The 20,536-nt window shown below is 40.5% G+C and overlaps 1 protein-coding gene across 5 annotated transcripts; it reads left to right on the top strand.

The window, feature by feature from the left end:
• The first annotated feature begins 208 nt into the window (after positions 1–208).
• Positions 209–18,469, top strand: rbm27 (RNA binding motif protein 27). 5 transcript variants are annotated; one of them, XM_068600323.1, is made up of 21 exons: positions 209–383; positions 1,596–1,714; positions 2,687–2,814; positions 4,410–4,489; positions 5,092–5,297; positions 5,742–6,128; positions 6,713–6,940; positions 7,904–8,074; positions 8,743–8,889; positions 9,064–9,217; positions 9,759–9,912; positions 11,650–11,883; positions 12,012–12,137; positions 12,771–12,896; positions 13,087–13,161; positions 13,303–13,479; positions 13,835–13,939; positions 16,476–16,703; positions 16,841–16,924; positions 17,119–17,238; positions 18,278–18,469. In XM_068600323.1, exons 1-21 carry the CDS (start codon positions 325–327, stop codon positions 18,374–18,376), a joined length of 3,207 nt encoding a protein of 1,068 aa, XP_068456424.1. In that variant the 5' UTR covers positions 209–324; the 3' UTR covers positions 18,377–18,469. The 5 variants fall into 5 exon arrangements, with proteins under 5 accessions (XP_068456424.1, XP_068456428.1, XP_068456427.1 ...); XM_068600327.1 differs by having other exon boundaries at positions 12,009–12,137; positions 13,303–13,431; positions 13,835–13,933; XM_068600326.1 differs by having other exon boundaries at positions 12,009–12,137; positions 13,303–13,431.
• The last annotated feature ends 2,067 nt before the right edge of the window (positions 18,470–20,536 follow it).

Here is a 20,536-nt window from a genome sequence, read left to right as displayed (position 1 = left end):
TAATATATCGAGTAAACTATGACTTCTATTCACGTAGTATTTATTGATTTTGGGTTGATCCGACATATACTCATTTAAATACCCAACTGATATAATACGCCGCTGATCTGAATTTCATGAACACCGCTGAATATCATGACACGACATGATTTCAGCCTTACGACAACTCAATTTGTGTTGCCATGCCGTAAAGCATTTCGGTCCGACCTGCCAGTGAAGGGAGACAGAACAGAAGGCCTTAAAGCTTATAAATTTATAGACGATGAAAGCAGGGTTATCGAAACGCACTTTCATTTTATAGACAGTATTATAGTCTTTCTCACAATGCTCATAGAGAATGTTGAAGCCCTGAAGTCGTGGCTGGCAAAACTCCTGGAACCAATGTGAGTGTTGAATTGAAATGGCATTTCGCTTGCATGGTACGTAGCTGCGTTAGCTAGCGAGCCAGAGGGTTAGCCAGGCATCAATGGGGGACTTGCTAGAATCTGATGGCGAATTCTTGCACGAGTTAGCGAAACCACCGTTGCCGCTAGCTGGCTCTCTATAGGAAAACAGCGAGGCTGTGGGACTTCTCTTCAACTGACGTTGAAGGCATTAATGTTGTGCACGACGTTAAGCGTTTTGTCGCGCAGTTATTTTCGGTTAGTTAGGCACGTTGTTGGCCCACGATGATGTGACTTTAACGCAGCTTCTGTCGCGAGCTATCAAGCCGCAACAGATAACTTGCACGCTGATGGCGTTACTTGAGATAAAATAAGTGCTGACTCTTTTGAATTATACATTTTATCTTTTACAACTAAACAAGAGCTGTGCACCATTGAGTTACCATAGTTACACACACTTACTCATAGTGCCTCTCTTTTAACATGTAGCTAAGTCATTACATTGTGTTGTAATGAAGAGGACAAATATGTTGTTTGAGACCGTACATAGATGGTGAATTTACGTATTCACCAAAGTGATTAAAGATGAGTTGGTGCATAGACTAGGAGGTTGCCTAATGTCTTAACAAATAATAGCATGCTCTCAATGTTGCTGCACGTTATCAACTTTACACAAATGATTATCACTGACAGCTTAGTTTTAGGCACAGTGATCTCTGACCTTATTGGTTCGTTAAGGTCAAATGACAGTGAAGGTAATTTTGAGAGTGTATAGTTAGCCATGTAGTTATATAACTAGTAAGTTATATATTAGCTTGGAGGTGTCAAGAGTGTTTTCCTGTAGCTATGTATGATTGTGATGTTTTGGGTTAAAGTTTGGCTGCCATTCTTAATGTAATGTCTTTGTAGCAATGATCTACAATGCAGGTATGGTTAGGGTTTCACTTGGTACTGACTGCGTTTAGGTTTTGTTTGGAACATTTCTGCAAGCAGGGTTGGGCAACAGTGAATGACAGACCTCATTAACATATTGTATATTGCAGTTTAAACTATGAATTTGAATTCTGTTTGCGCTGGTTTTTTTCTCTTGTCTCCCCTATTTCAATAATTAAGAAGTTTTGGCTAAATCTGTATTTCTTTTTCTTAGCCTTTTTTATTGCGTTCAGGTAAAATTCTGGATTGCTGAATTTGAATGTATAATTGGTCCTACAGATGTGATGCGGACCCCTCTGCATTAGCCAACTATGTGGTGGCTCTTGTTAAGAAGGACAAATCGGAGAAAGACCTGAAAGCACTGTGTGCTGATCAGCTTGATGTCTTCTTACAAAAAGGTATGAATGCCACGACACATAAATCTTCTCTGCCAATGTGACTGAATGCAACATGCAGTTTTTGCCGTCCGCTTTTTTCTTGGTCAAGAAAGTTGTGCAGAAGGTTTTCCTCTGGCAGACATTTCTATCACTAAACTGACTTAATTTGAGTTACTTTAAGTGAAACAGTTAGTGATGCAATGAGCTGTATATGATCACCACTATTTAAAAGTACCCTTTTCTTCTCTAATGTTTCCAGCTTGTATTATTGGAAGCCTAAACCTGTTTTGCTTAAGTAGATTTCCTCTTTTTTTCTCACGACTAAAGTGATATATTCACTTAACTTTAAATTGCTCAATACAATCACTGTATTTGATTTGATTGTATTTGATTTGATTGTCTCAGCGAAAACTTTATCCCATGTTGAGAACTCGGTTTACACAATTACAGTTTGGTTCTGTGCCCTGCAACATCATCTTAGTTTTTAAAATTTAAATTCCTTCTCACTGTAATCATTTCTGAACTAAAGCACAGACCAATCCCACACATTAAGTTACTAAGTCTCAAGCCTATAGCAACATGTAATCTTTCGAACATTGTACTCAAATACATGCTTCAAATTACCTCTTTTTTAATTAACTTTTTTTGTGTGGATTTGGATATATTTAGTTCAGCCAGTAGCAGATAATCCTTCAGGAGGAATGTCAGTAAATGTTATGCCTGAAGGCCAATAGTCCCTTCATAATAACCGTTTTTACATAGCAATATAAAATCAAGGGTAATTGATCAAATGAATTGGTGTCCTGTTCTATTAGGTGTGTCACAGCTATTCATTCCAGTGAGCCAGCATGCACAATCTCAGGCCCCTTGCCTACTGAAATGCAATAGGACCGTAATTAATGTTATAAATTGCTAATTCAGGGGAAATTGGCAAAACTGCACATAATTCAGTCAAAGACTAAATTTATTGCATGATTCTTGTTGTCTTTGCAGAGACAACCGGATTTGTCGATAAACTTTTTGAAAGTCTGACAACCAAGAACTACCTTGGGAATCCTGTTGCCAAGGAAGTACCAAAAGAAGAAGTCAAACCACCTGCAGTCAAAGCTGATGGTGTAGAGGTAAGAAGAGTTGGGGCCTGTGTCCATATAGCGTCATCTTCTGGCAGAAAAGCGCCCGCAGAGTGCTTCGTCACAGTTTTATCAGAAAAGCACGCTGAGCACTTTTTTGTATTGTTTCCATGACAAAAATAATTTAACAAAAAAAGAATGTCCCCCTTGTGAAAAAACACAACACTAATAAGCAACATTGTGTCCGGCCGGCCAAACCACTCCCATAAATGGGCTTCAGTCTTTGCTATTCAATTTAATTTAATTTGTTTTGTAAAGCCCAAAGTGACACATTTACCTCACGGGGCTTTACAATCTGTACACAGACGATATCCATTGTCATAGCCCCCCCCCCACCTCCCGCCTCCTTAAAAAAAAAAAGAAACAAATGACAGCGTCTGACATTTATAAAGCTGAGGATAGACAAACGTGGCAAAAAAACATGCCTCCATTTTCTACAGTGACATCACCAGCGCTTTTCTGAAACGCACACAGTTAAAAGGCGGAGTGCTCAGAAAAAAGAAAGTGGATGTAACAATTGTTTTCCTCTACGCAGCTGCATGTGGTTGCAAACGCGATATGGACATTGTGTAACATGTATTGGCTACAATAACACTTAAAAATGAATAGCTTACCACACAGCATAGTGTTTTGAAGTACTTTTGTGGATAGGTTGGAGCGCATTTCACAGCAAATGGTGGTTCTGTATAGGGCTGCAACAAACGATTATTTTAATAATCAATTAATCGGTTGATTATTTTTTCGATGAATCGGGTAAAATAATAATAATTTAAAAGCATACATTTGCAACATTTTATAACAAAACAGTACTGACAGTGCAAAGTTACAGTGCAAAACATTTTAACAATAAAAAATTTACAAAAAAATAATGAAATACAAATCAGAAAACTTAACAGGATTTTTTTGAACGTCAGTCACAGCCGCTCATATACACACACACACACACACACTCACAGAGGCACAGACACACTCAGACGCTCATACAAACACACACAAAAGATAACTCACGGACTGCACTTTACCTAAACAAAAGTGATTAATTAGATCAGAAAACCACAAATCCAAGCAACACGCGGTTCGGCATTCTGCACCTCAGAGCACCTTCGTATTTTAAAATGAAGAAACATGGTTTCAAGAAGATGTTATCTAACCCAACAGCGCGGTTTAAACACGGGGAATGAATGACTAGCTACCGAGCTAACGACAACGGTTAGCCTAAGTTATTGTAGTAAGCAACACAACCGTACAGCGTTATAAGAGAGGATACAACGGGCTGCACCAGAACCTTCTGTCTGCTGCGCTCAACTCACCTTTTGTTTTTCAATACTCAAACATCTCAGCGACTTATTGAGTGACGTGATAATCGCGCAACACAACGAATCAATAAGAAAATTCGTTTGCCAACTTTTTTAATAATCGATTTTTAGCAATTTGTTGTTGCTGCCCTAGTTCTGTATAAAGGACTTGAGTTCAACGAATTTGATCAATCTCATTGTATATTATAGAACACTGTATATGCTTATTCTGTTCTAAAAACACAAAATAGAGAAGAGTTTGTGACAAGTAACATTTTTTTCCCCCTCAAGGCTGAAACTCCAGAGGAAGATAGAGAAAACAGGCGGAGAAGAAGTCCTCTGAGAAACCGCGCTGACTTCAACGATGCCAGGTGAGGCTTTGCCTTTCAGAGAGGCCTAATGTCGAAGCAGATGCTATTCTGACACGAGACAACTAGTGCCTTAATTCTAGTCTGAGTCAGGCTAAAAATTCTAATAAACATGTCCTCCCTTTCTTACTGCTGATGAAAGCAGTGACAAATAGAACATTGTTTTGTATTTTCTAGTTGTGTACCGATCCAAACGTGGATATATTTGCATGGTTACTTAGAAATCCCATGAGTCCTGCTTTTAGCTTGATGAAGGCCCTAGTGTCCAGTAGCCGGTCTCCTGAATATAACACACCTTGTCAGTAACGGATAGGACAAAACAATAACTGTCATGCTAACATTCAGAACAACATTTGATGCATTTGAGCTGGTCTCTGATTTATCTTCTCTAGCATTAAGACAGTGTTTGCCATATAATACATTAAGAAACATTCTAAGTTATCATTAACAGTAAGCTGTAGCGATCAGACAGAAGTGAGGCCTTTCACTTTTTAACATATGATTTAAATATACTTACAACCCTCCTGAATATGTATGTTGGACATTCTAAACAGGCAGACAGAAAATTATTAAAATAAAATCCTTCCAACTCGTCAACCACACAGGGGCCGCGATGACAGGAGGCGGGATGAGCGCAAGCGCCGCGACTTTGATCGGCACGCAAAAAGTGGAAGCGAATCCACACGCGAGCGGGAGCGTCACGAGCGCCGCAGGGGCAGCCCCCGCGGGAGGAGCTACAGCCGAAGCCCCAGCCGGAGCAGGAGTGGCAGCCGAGGAAAGAGCAGGGACAAGGAGCACAGAGGAGGCAGAGGTGAGACTGTTCCCCCACAACCAATGAAAATGGCTCAGGGAGGGGATCAGACCCAGGAGAAGGTACTGAAGCGCCTGTCGGCACAGTTGAACTGTGCAGAAGTGATGCAGAAGTGCTGCTGGAGACATCCTCAGTGTGAAATGCACAGAGGCGCTTCAGGTTTTTCAGAGTAGACTAAATGGAGTTCTGGATGTAGCTGTTTGTATTGTATTCTATTGGATGGTTGGCTAGGAGTTTTTTTTTTATTGATAAGGAACAATGTGGACAACTTTAAAATTACATCAGTTGGGACTAAACAACACGGCCTGGAATTGGCAATATCCCCCTCAAGGTTACGGTAATCTACATTAGTCTTTAAAGCTTAATATTGTTCAGGGTTTGAATTTCTTTGATGGTCCAGAAATCAATTCTTAAATGTATTTGTTCTGTGCTTGTCTTTAACAGACTTCAAGTCAAAGTTTGAGTTGGAAAGGAAGGATACAGACTGCTTCAACTCTTCCAACACGTCTGGCTCGCAGCAGCAGCAGCAGCAGCAGCAGCAGCAGCAGCAGCAGCAGCAGCAGCAGCAGCAGCAACAACAACAACACCCATCACCTCTCTTGCCCCTGCCCACACCTCTGCACCCGTTTTCCTCATCGTCGTCTGCTGGAGTCTCTGTAGGGGGTCTTCCTGGGGGTCTTCCAGCAGGCCTTCCCGTAGTAACACCGGCTCATCTGCCCGACAGCACTACAGACAGCTGGTCTGGCTACTATAGCTCCAGGCAGGATGGTGTCTGCAAGCCATTCAGCAACAAGAGCGTTTCGCTCAAACAGCGCTGCAGGGATTACGACGGTAGGAATCGAGATGATCATATTTTCCTAAATGCTTTTGATTTCTGCTTTCTGTCAAAAAGTTGTATGTGGTCATTGTTTAAAGTTTGCTGTGTAACTGTTACCTTCCCGTGAGGGTTAATGATTGCCTTGTTTAGTCTCATCACTAATGACCACTGCTAGACACTCCCATACTTCTCCCCAGTGAAAAGCAGGAAAGCAAGCAGGCCTACCTCACCCTAGAGAAACACAAGGGTTTAAACTTACCCACTGTCCCTAAAGCACACTGCTATGTGCCACAGTGCTCAAACAATTCCACTTGGGACCCAGTTTCTTAATGAGACTGTAGGGTAAATACATGCACTCTGTCTTAGCTGCTTTGAACTTAGACAAGCTTTCATCTTTTTTTATTCACATTGTGCTTTTCATTGGTTCTAATTTTCCTTTCAGTCTTATTTTTGTGAATGAATTTGATTTCCAAGGGCGCGAAGCCCTGATAAGGGTTACAGTAGGTTACCTCACTGCCGAGAGCATGTTTTTTTTGTGTGTGCGTGTGTCTCTGTGAAAAAGCAAAAGTTTTGACATCCATCTCCCTGTCTCTCACAGAAAAGGGATTTTGTGTACGTGGTGACCTTTGTCCATTCGACCATGGAAACGACCCTCTCATTGTTGATGATGTCAATCTACCGAACATGATTCCGTTTCCTCCTCCACCTGTCATGCCCCCTGCTGGCCTGCCCATGCCCCCGATCACTGAGCCACCCCCTCCCCTCCGGATGCCTGTGATGCCACCCTTTGGCCAGCCTCCACCCCCAGGTGTCTTTCCTATGAGTGGTAAGTAGCACCACCACACTGGAAATGCCACTCTTAGAAATGACATATTACATTTCATTTAGCTAACGCTTTTATCCAAAGCGACTTACAAAAAGTGCAACAAGAATCAAGAAAGCCAAACTCCAATTAAGTGCCACGAAGATGCTACTTTTTTTTATTCAAGGTTTTGTCAGAAAAGATGTGTTTTTGGCATATGGGGTGCCATTTGTTGTGGCTACATTTCAAAGTTTTTTTAGTTAATTGTTTAATTTTCACTTACACCCTTGTTTGTACCATGAGACAAATTTTCCCTCCATCTCTGGTGATGTGCTCCAATATCTATTTCTCAAAGTTGATACAAGTAACAATTTTTCTGGCTTCCACCACCACATAAAAATAATTGACGATATGTTGTGTTATATGTACTAACTGCTGGGAGTGTTGCAAAGATCAGACACCTGTTCTCGTAGTGTAGCGTTTAATTTTGACGCCGTTTCCATAACTGCTTATTCAGAGGCATCTGACAAACAATTCTTGAGATGAACGGGTACAAATTCACTACTTTGTTCATTTGGTGTATGTTAAAGGTTTTGTTCTGGAAATCCAGCTTTTGCTTTATAATGAATCAGTTTTTTGTAGAGACTACATTATGTGGGAAATCACACTTAGTAACATAGTATTCACACTCAGCCGTAGAGAGGGTTTTGTTCTTACTTGCTGGAAGAAAAATACTTTCACTAAGCTGCTTTTCTTCTTACATGCCGTCCTGTCTCACACTATTGATTCTTGAACTTAAGTTTTTAATGTGAAGGTTGTTTTGTGATAAACTTTAAATGTGATTAAATATCTCTGTTTAAGGTTAAGCCACTTTTACCGCCATATTAAAGCAAACTGTGCGGCATCAAAAACGTTTTAGTTGCACAAACCGACGAATCACTGTCATACCTGCCATATACCTGACACTTGGACTTGTATTTCCTTCAGGACCCCCACTGATGGCAACCAGTGGCATCGAAAACCCTAACCACCAAACGGCAATCACTTCTTCTCCTCCTATCCGACCACCTGGTGTGGGGCTGCCGCCTACTCATCCTCCTCCTCTTCCACCCTCGTCCTCATCGGTGTCTCTCCGTCCCCAATATGTTCAGTCTGAATGTAAGCAGGGACTATTTCATTTTTCTTCATGCTGCAGTAACGTCGGTTGACCAGAAGGTCGCACTGTTTATTAACCTAACGCAAAGTAGCTATGAGCAATTAACATGAACTCTGCCACAGCTCCCTGTGTTGTGTGCTTTTACCACACTTCAGCTCATGAATCATTGCAGATCAACACATGGAGGTCTATTTTGAGTTAGTCAAAAACTCATGCAAAATCATTATTGTCATGAAAGGTCATATTTTGATAAATGTAGTGTTTCAGTAACAGTGTCTCAGGATAAGTCATCTTGTGATATATATTTTCTTCCCTTAGTGTAATTGTAATTTTAAAAAAAAATAACCATGTGAGTGTAAGTAATTTTCTCAATATAACAGTTTTTATTTTAATCAGTAGTCAGAGCTGTATTTACATACTGTCATTGCACACATTTCAACTCAAAACATTCTTTACAAGATTGGTTTGTGCTCGCTAAGTCACTGAATTCCCGGCAGTACTTATTAATTTAAACAGTACTGCTTGATTTCATTGTGTAATTTCAGGCTATTGTTCTTAGTTGTTTTGTTTGTATTAAAAGTTAGTTATCTTTTATATTTTTATGGCTGTTAAAAATGTTTTATATTCCCTCTAAGCCTGTGTGTTTGTGTTTTACGTCTGTGTTCATTAGATAACTATGATCCAGAGGGCTATAACCCAGAATCGCCAGGCCTGACTGCAGCAGGTCGTAACCCGTACCGTCAGTTCATTCCCCGGGTGCAGACCCAGCGCTCCAACCTTATCGGCCTCACCTCCAATGAAGGGCAAGGATCCAGAGGTAGATATTGGCTTTCTTCGTAATACTCCTGGGTAATGGGCACTGTTGGGCTGATATTTGATCGGAAAAGTATGAATACTTGTCCAAACAAAAGTTCTGCAGAAAATTGTGAAAGCTCCCTTGTGTTAATTAATTACGGTTTCTCTTTTGGGTTTTTCTGTGTTTATCTTCTAGCTGCTAACATCGTGATTCAGACAGAGCCCGCCACTGCAGCCAGCACTCCTGCAAATAACATCTCCCGTTTCAACACAGAGCAGGACAGCAGGAAGAGAACCATGTTACCCAGTACCGCAGAGGCAACAACCGTTAAAAAACCCTGGATGGAGAAGTACGGTTTTTAAAGATGCTTCTGTTTCACATTTTATTTTGGTGTGAAATTTGTAACAGTTTGAAAGGGAGACATTTTTAAGCTTGGACCGCATGTAAACTGTAGATTATCAGGGTAATGTGCAAAGATCCCATCACACAAACTCGCCACCCCCTTTTTCTGGTAAAAGTAATGGGAGCCTTGTTTCAAGCTAAGGTGACTCATAGTTCAAGAGCCCATCTTTTGTCTTTGTTGTGGGAAGAAGTTGCACACATACCACATCACCATGACTATGTTGCTTAATTTGCAAAGGGTCTACTTGTAATCCATCTTAAGTGTCAACCAGGTTGACATGTGTTACGAGTAATTAGTATAGGGTTAGGAACTTTAATATGAAGGCAGAAACTTGAACCTCAGGTTTTGAATCTGGGTTGCATTTCACTGCCATCATCATCAACATTGTGAGCGAGATCACTCAAAATGTTAATTAGCTTGTCTGCTTTTATTACAAATACTCTGGCAAACTTCAGATGTCAGCATCACAGTCTTCTTCTCATTTCAGGCCAAGCTTTAACAACCAACATAAGAACACTTTTCCCAAGCGGTTTCATTATGTGAACACCAAGTTGGAGGTGCGCAAGATCCCACGTGATCTCAACAACATCACCGAGCTCAACGAGCACTTCAGCAAGTTTGGAACCATTGTCAATATCCAGGTAAAATGCATCACTCACTGCTTTGAACCAGTACCTTAAGCAGAGGTCACAGTAAAAAATCAGGTGTCAGTTTACCAATACAGACTATTACTACTATACTTTACTGAATGCACCACAGTTAAATCATACAAGTCTCATCCAGTGTCATCAGAGCTAACATCATGAAATAACCTGGCACAGTGGCCATATAAACCACAGATGGCAGATGCCCCAACGTCAGGATAAAATCCAATTGTGCACCCATCAAAAACAACCCAATAAACGGTATTGTCCAGTTTGGAGACACCATTCACTTGTTAAAGGAAAACATTGTCTGTACACAGAGTGAAAGAGGAGGAGCTTCTTAAAATCTGGCATTTGCAAAATGCACATTTCCAAAATATACGACCTGACCTACCAAAAAGCAAGAAACAAGACATTTTTATTGGTCATAGTCAAATAATTAGACCTGGGCCCACCCACTAATAACACCTGGAAACGGCTACTTTTGCCAGTTTTTGAATAATCATTTTGACATGTGTAGGTAAGATTAGTGGTAGAAGAAGTAGTAATAGACCCCAAATTTACCAAAAAGAAAAGCAGAAATAATTGTAATTGAGCATCATGACAGACGATCAGGATTCAGTGCAGGATTCACACATGTTGCTTAACAAAATGCAACAGGACATGTGGCTTACATGCACCTTTTTAGACTCTCAACACAACATGGAATAAGACTATTTATGACTTTGTAAATTGAATGATTTATGATTCGATTTTTAATTAGTAGTTTACATGTAAAGATTTACGGTAGTTGGCGGCTCAGATTGGACAAAAAAAGGGTGCCATAATGTTACAGATGAACAAATCTCACTGTTCTGATTGCATTAGAAAAGTAAACAAGTGTTTTACTCAGATTTTATTTGCCTTCTTCATACTATAATGGTTTTCTTAAAGTTAGATTAAAGACATTGCAATGTATTGCCTTGCTTACAGTATCACAATGTCTCGCAATATATTGAATCGTAACTCCTGCATCATGTTTACATATCATTATGGTGCATTCACACCGAACGCGGCAAAAAATTTCTTGACGCGCGTCCATAAATAGTGTGTTCACACCAAAAGCAGCAAGCTTTATCGCGGCACCACAAAGGGGGCGTGGCTTATCTCCGCCGCTTTTCTCCTCGAAAAGAGCAATCCTTTCCGTTATAGAGTATATATGAAATAACCACTAGATCTGCTTTATACTTGTTGTGGAAGTCACAAAAACATGTGAACATAAACTCCATGGTGTCTGGGTTCATAATAGTATCCGTAGTCCCACAACAGCCTAAATGAAGTCGCTATCAGCGCTCCTTTCGGGTGACCGGCAGCAGTTTGATTCAGCACCGGCGGGACGGCGGTGACGAGCAGACCATCTCAACGCTGATTGGCTGACACAAGTATGACTCGCGCGTTTTTGCAGCCGGAGTTGGGAAATTTCAACTCGCACGTCTCCGCGAGTTCGCTTTGCGACCAACGGGCTGTTTGCGCTGCTTCTTCGCGTCTGACGCGCTGCCCGCTGGAAAATACGCGTCTACGCAGCTTCGACGCGGCCGTGCATTGACTTTACATGAAATCTCGACGCGTTCAGTGTCAACACAGCATTAGATTCTTGCCAATACGCACTCCTAGAGTTTAAGAATTTCAACCCTGCTGAAGAATTAGTTTCATTATCTACAGATGACTAATTGGCATGCTCTGCTCTAAATCCAGGTGGCGTTTGGTGGAGACCCAGAGGCCGCGTTAATCCAGTACACACAGAATGAAGAAGCCAGGCGGGCCATATCCAGCATCGAGGCGGTGCTCAAAAACCGCTTTATCCGTGTGTATTGGCACCGCGAGCCCGGCACCAATGCAACAGGCCTTCAGCAGCAGGAGCAGAGTTCAGGCAGCCAGGTGGCCGGATCAGCACCCTGCCAGGCGCCGCAGCACAGCAACGTGCATACGGTTCGTATTAAGAGTGGAAACGGACAGAAGTCCATCATATTTTAATGCTGATCTCTTTGTCTCACCACACGTCTGTAACCCTTCATCAGATTTACTTTTTTTCTTCCCCTTTTTTCTTTTATCAGCAGGGGATAAAGCAGCATAGTCCAGCCGCCTACGTGTTGAACAAGACTGTACCCAAGCATCGTATGCCAGGGTTGCCAGGGTTCACTGCTACAATCAAACCCGACGGCCTGAACCCAGAAGCTTTCACTGTACGTTTTGGTCTCTACTCCAGTGTGTGTCAGGTGATGCCAGACCTTAGTGGACTGGCAATCCCAAATAATACTACACTTGTTATTATCTTCAGCAGAATACAGATAATATCAGGCCAGTAGTTTCTCTGAAAAGTTGATTAAGTTGACCAAAGCCTGCTTATATGTTCACAATGCCAATGTTGAAACGGCTGTATTGTCAACTATCTTAGATTTGCATGCCTGGTGTAATATTATTATGCGTATTCAGTTCTAGAGGCTTTCCAAATAATAGAGAGAAATGCATCTGCCGGTTGTCTATCAGGCAGTGTCGATGGAATATTTATAGCACAACAATATCAGGATAAGCACACTTGGCCTTGAGATGTGTGTGCCATTCCAAACAGGAGAACACTGTTACCGCCAGTTTACCACCATGAAACTTGTAGCTACAGAGACATTAAGATTTTAGCCCAGTGACGCTGCCCAGACAGCCTTGCACCACTTAACAGGATATAACATGCAGGAGAATGAATAGTATTTTCTTGGCACCGAGGATGCACTCTTGTGCGGGTTTACTGCAGCTATGGACGCGTTCATTCTGGAGACTTAAATGTGTTTCTCAATCTATCCCTCACTCTCTGTGACACTTAGGTGGCGCCTGCACTGATGAACACCCAGAAGAGCCCTTACACTTCCCCAGCCCTGAAGTCATCCTCAAAGAGCTTTGGGAAAACGGGAAAAGCACTAGAAGCACAGGAAGTCCTCAAAAAGAAACAGGCATGCAGTTTAATTTTGTAATATGTATTTTGACCTGTACGAGCTGGGAGTAACCTTTTTTTATTTTTCCTCTTTGAGGCCACTAGTGAGAAACAAGCTACCATTGAGAAATACAATTCCAACAGCAAATGCTATATTTTACACCTCAGTGAATGTATTTTAATCATTGTTTTTTTTCTTCTTAATTTAGGAGACATTAAAACTCCAGCAGGACATGAGAAAGAAGAAGCAAGAGATGTTGAAGACACAGATTGAGTGCCAGAAGGTAAGACCGGCCTTAACCCAGTCCATCTCATCTTTTTTCTGGTGCTCTGTCCATGCCTTGCTATGTTCTCCCTCCACTTCATATCTTCTACGATCATTTACACTTTTTTTTTTATCTCACTGCTTGTCCTTCTATCGCTAGGCCTTGATAAACCGCCTGGAGAAGAACCGAGGGATGAAACCTGAGGAGCGAGCCAACACCATGAAGACGCTAAAGGAGCTGACGGAGAAGATCGCACATCTGCAGAATGAAATGAACCCCGCCTCCCAGGTAGCCAGTGCTAAAGCAAACCACGGCCAGTCAAAGACAAAGACTGATGTAAGTTTGGTCGGGTGCTTGGCTGTTATGCTTCATGTCCTTTACACCGAGACAGAAGTGAAGTTCTGTCCACCCACTGTAGATGTGAGGAATCAGAATCAGCTTTATTGGCATCTGCGTGTACACATGGAATTTGACTCTGGTTACACCTTGCTCTCTTCGTACATATTATATACAAGAGAAATATCAAAAAGACAACAGAGTAGAACATAAAAACTAAGCATCAACATTAACATTTAACTAATATGATTAATATATATATGAATGATATTTAAAACTCTTGATCAGTCTTTTATTGCTTTATGTATTTATTTTCTAAATTTAGTGTATTTTATTTGACATGATATGTGATCAGGCCCAGAAGGAATTACTGGATGCCGAACTGGACTTTCACAAGAAAATGAGCTCTGGAGAAGATACAACAGACCTCAAGAGAAAACTGGGACAGTTACAGGTGGAGGTAATGCACACACACACACACTCATAACCACAGGCCCAGCAATCTAAGAAGATAGCTCGCACTGCCACAATTGGGTCTATAAAGACACAAAGAGATACAGTGACAGCATTTTGCATCAACAGCATGTTTCTTGAGCACAGAATTTAAAGCCATGTGAGACTAAGAAAGTCAGGAAATAAGATAGTGCTCATGTATCACATAACACTGCCTGATTTAGTCAAATATACCAGTGAGTAGAAAAGAAAAAAACATAAACATAACATCCAAATAACTCACAGCTCCTATTTGAAAAGCACTTCTGCACGTATAAGTAGTACTTCTACTGGTGTGAATGGGTAACTATGAATTGACTAAAGCAACATTTTAAACCCCAGAGAAGAATAAATAATGAAAACAAAATCCTCACTTTTCAGTGACAATTTTGTATTCAAGTTAATGTTGTGCAAATTCAAAGAGGAAAGCTAGGAGCAACAATGTTTTCAAGGAGTCCCACTCAGATCAAAGTCTTTATCTAAAGAAATTGTGTGTTACTGCTGTAGGAAGTGATGCTCTGTGGAATGTTAATACATTACTTTATAATCATGTGTAAACTCATTGATACTAAGTTTAGTTAGTGAGAGCATTGTACTTTTTCATTTAAAGATGATGTATGAAAAAAAGAGCACAGAATGTTACGTATGCAAGACAGTGTGCAATCCCCATATGTCTTGTTTGTAATATGGTTTGGCACATTTTAAGTGCATTTGCATTAACATAGCATTTTTTTTAATTCTGAAATTATAGTTGTTACATTTTCTTACATGTCTCACATACACCCAAAAGGTAGATCTGTAGATTTGTCTGCTGAGGCTGTTCATCATAAAATTAATTAGAAGAAAGAAAAAAAAAAATGTCTCTCATCAACATCCAAACTGTTAGTCAGCTCAGACTTGGCCCACATCTTCAGCACACGATCACAGACGAGGTCGGCTGTGTCACAAGATCAGCCAAACAAGAACATAGCTTTTGTTAGCAACTGCCTGTTTGGCATGTTTTTTTTTCCCCCCTTCTGCCCCTGTGGGTCTTAAATTAGCTAGGTATTAAAAATGCATATCTCACCCCTCCAACCCCCACATCCAAACCCAACCTTCCTTCTGCACATTAAACTGCATCCACTTAAGCAAGCCCAGAGGAACAGCCGCTAACGAAGCTAAATCAGACACAGGTCTTACTCTGATGGAGCCCGCTTCATTAAAGTTTGAGCTGCTGGTCCTTGTAAGAAAATTGTGGGGTGACAATTAGAGGGAGAAGTGAGCGCGGGACAAATGTACGAGAGAGTGGTTGTGAGGCTGTGAAATGCTTAGGAAGCAAGAAGATGTCACTTTAAAAATGTAGCAGTGACAACTAAGGGTAAAGGGCAGAGAGTGACAGAGGAGGAGGCAAGAAAATGTTTAATCTCTAATAGGGTTGAAAAATTGCGGGAATATTTCCTGAATTTTGAAAACTGGGAAACTTTCCACAGAAAATAACAGGGATAAACGGGAATTAACAGGAAATTTTGGGGTAATTTAACTGTATTTACCTTGTCATAAGCAGACATGCATGCAAACATTTATAATACAACTTTTAAAAATGACTTTTTTGACATTCCGAAAGCCGCGAATAATCGAGGTGGTGTACTTTTGTGTGGACATACATACGTCCTACTCTCACTGCTGTAAAAAGTCTACTATATACAAATAAACTTGGTATTGAAATAAAGATATCTTCAGTTTACCAAGTAATCAATATGCTAATGAAAAACAGTGTTGGGAAAGTTCACTTTCTACATGAACTAGTTCAGTTCATAGTCCATAATTCAACATTTTGAACTAAGTTAACAGCTCCAAAAAATGAACTAGTTCAGTTGTTTTTTTCAATATGTTGCAGCTATAATTAAAATCTCTGTCTGCAATACCGCTCCTGGCCTCTACGCAACTCGGCGCTCTCACACTTGCCAGGAAAAGGGCTGAAACATTCAGACGCAACACTGATGTCAAAAACGTCAAAAACAGAATGTTTTATGTTTATATTTATGTTTCTGGCAGACAATGTTCCCAACCAGCTGCATTCAGGGTCCAGCTGAGCTAAGTGTGCATAGTCTTGTTCTCAACTACATTAAAGTTCCCTGTTATATGCTTTTGCAAAAAACTTAGACACATTTATCTTTTTCAAAATTCCAGTGGAAACTTTCCGGAAATTTACTGGAAAATTTCTGCCCCTTTGCAACCCTAATCTCTAAGAATAAGAACAAATATGTAATATTTTGCCTATTTTTTTTTTTTTTTTTTAATGTTCTATGCGGTTGTTTATTGCATGAATCAAGATTGTATTATGCTAGACACTGGATAAGCAAACACAAAGTAGTTTCCAGTGATTTCTTCCACATCTGCTTGTAATGATTATTTTAACACAGCCAGGTGGCGCCCATTGACTCTTGTCTGTCTCTGTTGGAAATACGGCAGCAGCCAGTCAGTTGTTTTATAACATCGAACCTCCCAATCTGTCTTCCTTTTAGGCAACTCGGTTGGGTCTGATCCGGCCTCCAGCAGGTCGAGGTCGGGGCCGAGGGAAGATGGCGCTGGAGCCCGGTTCGGCGTACGTGGGCCGCGGCAGGGGACGAAGCCGGGAGATGATGGGTCGAGGCGGGACTGTGAACCGTATGGTGGTTGACCACAGACCCAGGGCCCTTTTTATTTTGGGGGTCACTCAGGAGGAGAAGGAGGAGCTGATGCCACACTTTGTGGTGAGGACTGCGTTACACTGCTCTGTATAATTTAGTAACATCTTCAGGAGTTGAACTAATAACTGTTAGACAAGGAAGTGAATTGATTACTGAAGAATTGGACTGAAATAAATATTGATTTTATTTTTTTACGTCAGAATTTTGGTGAAATTGAAGATGTCCGTGACCAAGACGCAAACAGTGTTGTTATGACCTTCAAGACACGAAGCGAAGCAGAGAATGTAAGTCACGTTACTGGGCACCAGTTCACCGTTGCACATTTCTTTCTGCTTTTTCTAATCACCTAAGATGATTTTAAATAGTAACTCACCAAATAAATGAATAATATTAAAGTTGTTTTTCTGGTTCAACTGGAACGAAAACAACTGAAACTGTAAGCATAACTTGCAACTGTCCTTCTTTTTTGGTTTTCTAGGCAGCTAACCAGGGAGCTAAGTTCAAAGGTCGTGTGCTGCAGATTTCCTGGTACAAGCCTAAGACGCCTTTGGTTACAACAGAGCCGGAGGAGGAAGAGGCTAAAGATGAAGACAATACGGTATGACACACACACACACACACGCACATCAATCCTACACTCTGTAAGCAATTCAATTTTTGTTGTGGCACTATTTTCATTATAAGTTCATTTTGTATTCAATTATTTGATGTAGGCTGATGAGGAATCACAGAAAGTATAGTGAAGCATGCTAATCGCCAAAGTGTGCGCGCACACACACACACACACACCCCTCTGGCTTCATGCATTATCATCAGTAAGCTGTAGCCACACAGCAACCATGAGGTCTATTTAAAATACATCTGGAGATTCTAAGTGGGATATGTCTGGAAAGTTTTAGTTATATTCACAGATTTTACTTGTACATTTCTTTCCAGTGCTTCTAAATCTTTCACTGCTGCTCCCAATGGAAAATCAGGGCAAGCCTCTCAGTACTAAGAGCATCTTAGCCCTTTGAGTAAAACTGAATTACTGTCAGGTGAAATCCTCATACTGTATTTTCATGGTTTTGGTTGGGTTTTTTTAGGTCACAATTTTCTTTCTGTGCAAGTATGTTTTTGTGACCTAGGGGCTGACTTTTTTTGTGACAGGCACTAAAATGATTCAACAGAGACGCCATTGATAATTGGCGTTTCTGTTAAACCCAAACCGTCTGCCAGTATCTCGAGCCTCGGAGAGAAAGAAACGGAAGTTTTTCTTTGACAATTTATGAAAAACCAGAAAGAAATGTGGTTCTTGTAAGAAAACTCAGTTTTTCTTTGCAAAAAGTCCTGAATGTTTCGCTTGACTCCAGCCTCGACCTACAAACGTGCTTCTCGTCTCGTACAATAATACAAAGATAGTGTTCCACTCGTTCAATTCAAAGCTGCAGCTCATTTGGGTGGTTGATTGTTTTTCTAATCTAACCAGCTGATACATTATTTTGTCCATCACACATGTACTTATAAATTGGTTCAAGCTCAAATTTGAAAACCTTCTTCACTCATTAAAATCCTCTCCCTGTTTTACGCGAATGTGTGACACACAATGTAAAGAAACGGCATGTAATTTAATTGTATTGTTGTTGTCATTCACACAGAAGGAAGCAAGCTCTTATTTGCCTTGCGGTGAAGAAGAAGAGGAGGAGGAAGACGACGATGAAGATGACGAGTACGAGAGCCGGTCTTGGAGACGATGAGGGCCTTGTGCTTCGTGCTCTCCAGCAGAATCCGTCGTCTCTTTTCCCCGTGTGCAGAAAAAACAGTAAAAAATGGACCTTTCCTTTCCAGTATTTTCGAACTAAATCATTTTAGACTCTAATCAAAGTAAACATGTATTTACTTTACTGTACATCAAAAGAAGTTTAGAGGGCCGACAGTTTTTGTATCCCTCGAACTGAACAATTATTTAAAACGTCTCACTTTTGCTGAGAAAGATAAATGTTAAGTTGTTCTTATAGATAGAAAAACCTATGTAAGTTTCAGTGTGCATACCAGATGATTAATATCAGTAATGCACAACATTTGTGTCTACTGTGAATAGGTATTTTTATACATACTGTATTTAAGCTCTTTTCTCCTTTTTTTTTTTTTTTTTTTTAATCTTGTCCTCAGTTCAGAAACAGCCATTCCTTCACCAATAGAACGTTCGTTGTTGCTACCACAGAGATATTTATTTATTTTTCCACTGCATAAATGCCCTGTGCGGTACCTATGTTGGCACAGTCTGGTATGGGTTTCCCTTTCACTTTGCTTTGTTTGTGTAGGTATGGAGAACAAGCCCGAAATTTTTAAACAATCCAGAATATGTTGACACATATGACACTGACTCACTGTGGCGGCATGAATACACACTATTTTGCGCATATTGTAGTCTAAACAAACAAACTGCTCAGCACCCAAAAGTGCCGCTGCGCCAACCATATTAGAGCCAGTAGGTACACAAGGATATCAGTGCAATAGAAAAATCTAAACTATGTTTACAAATTGCCGTGTCCATGCACGTCAGATACAGTCTTGTAGTAAATATTTTTCTCTTCCCCACTTGCGTTTTTGTTCCTCACTTAAAAGTCCGGTGCCACTCGGTGTAAATTTGAACTCCCACACAGGGATTCTACATTTTCTAAGAGTGTATAACATTTTTCACTTGTTTTTTTTCTGCCTCCTGGTCATCCAAAGGGCCGGGCAGGACAAGGATCTGATCACCCATTTCAAAAATGTGAGATCGCTAGACAGGTGTTTGAATGTAATACTGAACAGTTGATTTTAAAATATATACACACAAACATACACACACACACATATATTTCTTTGCCTTACACAATCAGCGGATGGCTGAATTTTTACAAGATATGTGATTTACTTTTGTAAATTTTGTAAATGCTTGAAAGAGAAATTACTGTTTTTGTTTCCGTTTTCTTTGAGTTTCTTTTTTGTCATTCTAAACATGACAAGTTTCAGTCAGGTAGAACAGGTCAAGCAAGAGTGCTCAGCGTCTCTGCTTATCGGCGAGAATATTTCATTTGTGTTTAACCAGTCCATGTTATTTCACTAAATTTGCCATCCAAGTAGGACTTTTTTGTTGTTTTTTTTATTTTTTAAATGAACTTTCTGAGCTGTGGAAAACACTCTAAATATAATTTTTACATCAGTGCAGCTTTGCCTGCATCTGAATGTTGTCGGCCAGTGCTCTAAACCCACTCTACAAGTGCACGTATACACCTTTCATAACAAAAAGAGTTTTTATTTTGCCTTCTTGGCAAATACTGTATTTTAGAATCCTCACGGTGGGAGGAATGAAATTCATTAAAGTTTATCTGAAAATGTGCTTAATGACAGTTTCGGAAGTTTTTACTTTTGGGGCTCCCCTTAAATAAACAAATAACCCTTTACACGCAGCCTAATGACGTTTTGGTAGGCGTATGCTTATCATAACTCAAACTTATCATATCCAACGACATAACCAGTCAGATTAAAAGCACGAAAACGAAGCATAGTCACGTGTTAGTTAACTGTAGCAGTCTGACTCCTTTACACAAATGTGCAGGTAAAGACCTTCCTGTACATGGAGATCTGCATGTCAATGCACACAGATTTCTACCTGTATAGGATTAATCAGTAACAGGATTTATTACAGCAACGGCCTGCATTGTTCTCTAACTAGCATCACATGGAAACTGTTTGAAACTCATTACGGGATTTCCTCCCACCTACAATGTTGCTAGCGCTCTTGTTTGGATTCCATATCTCACCGTTGACTAATAACTCAGAAGCCTCCTGCCAGTGACCTCATTGTCCCGTTTAAACTATTGAGTTCTGTGGCATTCAATTAGGGTCAGGAGAGCAAAGGAGAGTTGAAG

The sequence above is a fragment of the Clinocottus analis genome, unplaced genomic scaffold, assembly GCF_023055335.1.
Source record: "Clinocottus analis isolate CAN_PGR_092001 unplaced genomic scaffold, fCliAna1.0.p SCAF_5, whole genome shotgun sequence".
In the NCBI taxonomy this organism is placed as follows: Eukaryota; Metazoa; Chordata; class Actinopteri; order Perciformes; family Cottidae; genus Clinocottus; species Clinocottus analis.
The sequence above is the reverse complement of the archived record's forward strand: the minus strand, read 5'-3'. Positions and strand labels throughout refer to the sequence as shown.

Excerpts from the sequence above, each read along its gene's own strand:
- rbm27 (XM_068600322.1), top strand. The coding sequence starts at position 325 with ATGCTCATAGAGAATGTTGAAGCCCTGAAGTCGTGGCTGGCAAAACTC. Across the intron at positions 5,298-5,741 it reads GGAGCACAGAGGAGGCAGAG|ACTTCAAGTCAAAGTTTGAG; the intron begins GTGAGACTGTTC and ends TGTCTTTAACAG. Across the intron at positions 12,897-13,086 it reads AAGTCCTCAAAAAGAAACAG|GAGACATTAAAACTCCAGCA; the intron begins GCATGCAGTTTA and ends TTCTTAATTTAG.